This window comes from Triplophysa rosa, linkage group LG13 (genome assembly GCF_024868665.1).
Source record: "Triplophysa rosa linkage group LG13, Trosa_1v2, whole genome shotgun sequence".
In the NCBI taxonomy this organism is placed as follows: domain Eukaryota; kingdom Metazoa; phylum Chordata; class Actinopteri; order Cypriniformes; family Nemacheilidae; genus Triplophysa; species Triplophysa rosa.
In genome coordinates, this window is record NC_079902.1 from 1,728,682 (window position 1) to 1,733,624 (window position 4,943).

A 4,943-nucleotide genomic window follows, 5' to 3' on the forward strand; every position below is an offset into this window, starting at 1 on the left:
TTAAGTGGGTGGAGAGGGGAACAGTGTTTGTTCAGCAGTCTGACTGCCTGGGGATAAAGGCTGTTGGCCATTCTGGTGGTCCTGGCCTGAAGGGACCTAAACCTCCTACCAGAGGGCAGAAGGTGGAACAAAAAGTGTGCTGGATGAAACCGGTCTCTTATAATGTTATAATGTTAAAAATCTTATAATGTTATGTGTCCTGTGCAGGCAGCGGGAGGTGTTGTGGGAATATTTTTCAGATAAAAGTATGATTTAAATATCAATATAATCAATAAGTGTTTTACCTCCGGGAGGGTGGTCCCGATGATTTTACCAGCAACTTTCACCACCCTCCGAATCATCTGCTGTTCAGCTGCAGTGCAGCTGGAAAACCACACTAGCAGCCCATAGGTCAGCACACTGTGAATTGCACAATTGTAGAAATTAAACATGAGGTTCCGGGGCAATTTGGCTTTTTTCAGCTTCCTCAGGAAAAAGAGACGCTGCTGGGCCTTCCCCACAGCTAAGGTGATGTTATTGCCCCAGGACAGATCCTCTGACACAGTGAGACCCAGGAATTTAAAGCTGTTCACCTTTTCTACAGCCTCTCCGTTAATATAGAGAGGTGAATGTCCAGGATGATTTAATTTACGAAAGTCCACTATAATTTCTTTTGTCTTTTTAATGTTAAGAGCCAGATTATGCTTTTTACACCACCCTGCCAGTAGTTCAGTCTCTTTATACTTTACTACCAAATAAAAATTTATAATATCACGTATCCATTAAAACAGCGACATCTGCTGACGGACACAATGCTTCGTTCTCACGTGAACATAACAGCTGAAGATAATGACGAAATTACGTCGCTTCCTTTGTCAAGTGCATACCAAATGTCTACATAATGGCACGTAAATGCCCTGTTCACTCTAAAGTCTAAACTACAAGGGCTGTGCCCTTCGCAGGAAGTGGGCATAGGAATGATGACTTCAATTTCCCCCATGACAGCTCGTGACAGTTCGGTACGAATACACATACCGTTACACCCCTAGCATCTATCTATCAAAGAACTGCTCGACACGGCTCTGTGGTCTCAACAAAGGTTTTCTGAAGCAAATCAATGGGTTTGTTTAAGAGAAATATCCATATTGACAGCGCTATTAACGTTGATGTTTAGCATCCGTCATCTCTCGAATGCGCGTGAACCAGTGGCTTGTTTTTCTTTGTTAAAGAGGTTTTTCTGTGTCTTTGGTGTGTTATAAGTTGCCCATGCATGTATTAGACATGTAAAATTGCAAATATTAATGTGTCGGAACAAAAGATGCATTCTATCTAAAAGCGAATGCTCACCCAGACCTGCCTGAAACGCCTCGTGTAACCACACCCCCCACAAATCTACATCAGTTCGTGGTATGATTTGACTAAGACCGCCCAAATGTAGGTGGGCGTACCTGTCAGTACAATTGCTTTGGAACCTGATGTTCCAAATATGGTAAGAGGAGTTACATTTCTGTCACACGCTTGCAGTATTCCACCAATCACTACGCACTGGTTAACTGGCCAATCATAGCACACCTCAGTTTTCAGAGCCATGAGCTTTGTACAAAATCTGCGTGTTTCAGAGAGACGGGGCAAAGAGGAGATATACACATTGCATTACATCTAAAGCAAACCATAATATTCGTTTTAGCCGTGTACTATGACCCCTTGAAGACCACGGAGCCGTGTCGAGCAGTTGTTTCATCGATGGATGCACTTTTTGGAGCTTCAAAAAGTCAACACCCATTCACTCACACACAAGTAAAATGATACGTGGTATTATAACTGCGACTGAATTATTCTTCAAGAAGAAAACCATATTCAGTTAGGATGCCTTGAGGGTGAGTAAAACATGGGGAAATTTTTATCTGGTAGTAAAGTATCCCTTCATGTAAGCTTGCCAGTTAGGGGAGACATGCAAAATGTGCAGAGAGCAGTGGGTCCCCAGGAACAGATTTGGGAACCACTGTGATAGATGGCTAGCAGTTGGCCGTGGGTGTATATCGCTTGTACACTCGTAATTATGATGCATCATAGGATTAAATGAGTGCACTTAATCATTTCGGCCACCAGTAAAAATGGACGTCCTTTCAAATAGTGCACTGTATTGGGGTATAGGGCCTATCTGGGACACAGCCCTGGTAAAGGTCTGTGCTGAGGGCGTGGCTGGTTCCGTGACACTTACAGGTGTCTTAAGGCTTATCAATGATTCTCAAATTTTAAGGTAAGGAAGAATATGACAGCAGGATCAATAGATCTTTCTGTGTTAAAAGCTATTTTTTAAGATTATTTGTCAGCCATAGCTTCTCCAGGTAAAATCAGTCTAAAGACTGTATTTTTCAGACTGCCTCATTACGATGCAGTGTCCTCAGAAACCTAAACGCTGCAAGTGGTTTAAAGTAGTTATTTTGCCTAAATAAATGAGTAATAGAAGGTTAGTTGGGAAACAGATTTAACAGATGTTTTGTTGTTATTCATACATCTTGCACACTTCTGTCAGTTGACTATATTCAGTTTCAAAATTGATTTTCAAGAGAAATATGAAGCAATTTTTTTATATACAGTTTATTGCATTTAGACACCAACAATTCAGTCTGAAAGGATCACAATAAACGTAGAACAGATGAATAGTTGACACATAGGAGCTCTTTGGCTCCTGTCATCTCTGATCTAAATATAACACTGAAGAGGACATCCTTGAAGTGCTACTCAACATAGGTGAAGGCTGATATGCAGCTTAGCTGGAGATGATGGCTAAATTTAACTGTTTACACAGGCCCTCTGCTACCCTGGCCATTGTGTGACATTGTGTGACATACCTGACATTTGAATGCTTTCCATCATCATATTTTATTATCAAACTGTAGATTAAGTTTACGTTTAGCTATTTCAGATTTGTTGTTTTATGTATCACGTTCCATTCTGAAGCATTGTACAGAACCCAACTAAAAAGAAAAAGAACAATGCTAAGGGTATGTTTACACGAGAATTAAGATGTAACATATGATTTTGAATCATTTTGCGCAAAGCCAACATTGTTGTCGAAACAATCTCTGTTCACATAGATCTGCTAAAATGACTACGAAACTGCATTATGCTGCGTAATGTATGCCAGGCCAGTAGTTGGCGATGACACTTTGTAAAGATTTGACTTGTGTGTGCATGAGATCACCATTTTCACACATTCACGTTTTCCAAAACTTGTACTTTGAAACATTGTTTTCAGACCCCTTAAATGTTGTCATGTAAATAAACAGCCAAAGTTTTCCATTTTTTGTTGAAAACAGTGTCATTTAAACAGCCCTTAAGGTCAAAAACATTTACAAACCTTCTAACAGTGCAAAACAATTTCCACGTCATGGTTTGATATCCAAATGAAATGCAAAGAAATGTTTGCCATCAAGACATTTACAATTAAAACATAGGTTTATTTGTTTGTTTGTTTCGCTGTTTTTGCCAGGATCAGATGTTAAGATCATCTTTTCTGGTGTTGTTGCTGCTTTTTGCCGTTGGGTTTGGCCGACCGTGGTGATTTGGCTGTTCCGGCTGAACATTCTTCTCCACTGCATAGTTATCCTTGTTCTGTTTATAAGCTGTTTTACTGTTGTATGGAATGAAAGGTGAGTTTTTTAAAGCCGCTAGGGGCTGGTGAGGCACCTGATGCCCATGCAGGTTGTTGGGAATGAGTGAAATAGCTGTTTCACCGGGTGCTTTGGAGTTTGACGCAGGAGACGTCACCATCTTTCTGTACCTCAAGCCCTGACGGCACTTTGTGAAGCCCAAGTGATAGATCTCCAGCAGATTAAGAGCGAGAGACACACAAGCCACCGCTAGCATGAAGATAATAAAGATGGTCTTCTCAGTTGGTCTGGAGATATAGCAGTTCACCGTGTTGGGGCAAGGTGGTTGTGCGCACTTATAAAGAGGTCTCAGCCCAAAACCGTACAAATAATATTGCGCTCCAATGAAACCAACCTCGAATAACGTTTTGAAGATGATGTTAAAGACATACGTGCACAGAATATCTCCCTGTAAGTGAACGTGGCCTTGTTCATCGCACATGGGAAACTTCTTTTCTTTGGATTGGTCAGTAAGGGGTTGTTTGCCAAACTGCTGGATGAGCTTCTTTTCTTCCCACTTTTGCTTCTCCCCCACACGGACCAGATGCAAGACGTGACCCAGGTAAATGAGAGTCGGGGTAGACACAAAGATGATCTGTAATACCCAGAAGCGGATGTGAGAGATGGGGAAGGTCTTGTCATAGCAGACGTTTTGGCAGCCGGGTTGTTTGGTGTCGCAGATGAAGCCCGACTGCTCATCGCCCCAGACTTTCTCCGCAGCTGTGCCCAGCACGAGTATGCGGAAGATAAAGAGAACTGTCAGCCACACTTTTCCCACCACAGTTGAGTGTTCCTGAGCGCTCTCCAAGAGTTTCCCAAGCAAACTCCAGTCTCCCATTGTTCCCAGATGCCTGATCTCCCAGATCTCTGTACATCACATTTAAACACCATAAACTATACAAACTGCCAACACTGTTATGATGTAAAGCATTTTTCTCACACTTCATGACCATTTCAGCGAGTTAATGAAGATCACCTAATTCTTTTAACTCATATCCCAAAACAACGTTTAAAACAGCATTTAGAATCTAATATATAGAGAGTTCATATTAATACATGGAATATTTTTACTTTTTAAATATTAATTGATGCTTAAGTTTTGAAAAGCTTCAAATAAATTTTATCCTAAAACTTTAATCTAAACAAATGTATGCAATCGGTTTAGTACGAGAGTAAACAACATTCATATTCATATTGACTTATGCTTATTTTACTGCAATTCTGCCTTAAAAACAAATAATGACATAGCTTTTACTAGTATAGTTAGTAATATAAGCATTTGGTTGTGCTATTCCCTAATTTGATGGA

At 40.7% G+C, this 4,943-nt stretch overlaps 1 protein-coding gene across 1 annotated transcript; it reads right to left on the reverse strand.

Annotated features, from left to right (window-relative positions):
• Positions 1 to 3,372: 3,372 nt before the first annotated feature.
• LOC130563739 (gap junction alpha-3 protein-like) lies at positions 3,373 to 4,473 on the reverse strand. The gene has a single exon (XM_057349493.1). The coding sequence runs from the start codon at positions 4,471 to 4,473 to the stop codon at positions 3,478 to 3,480; it is 996 nt and encodes a 331-aa protein (XP_057205476.1). The 3' UTR covers positions 3,373 to 3,477.
• Between the last annotated feature and the right edge of the window lie 470 nt (positions 4,474 to 4,943).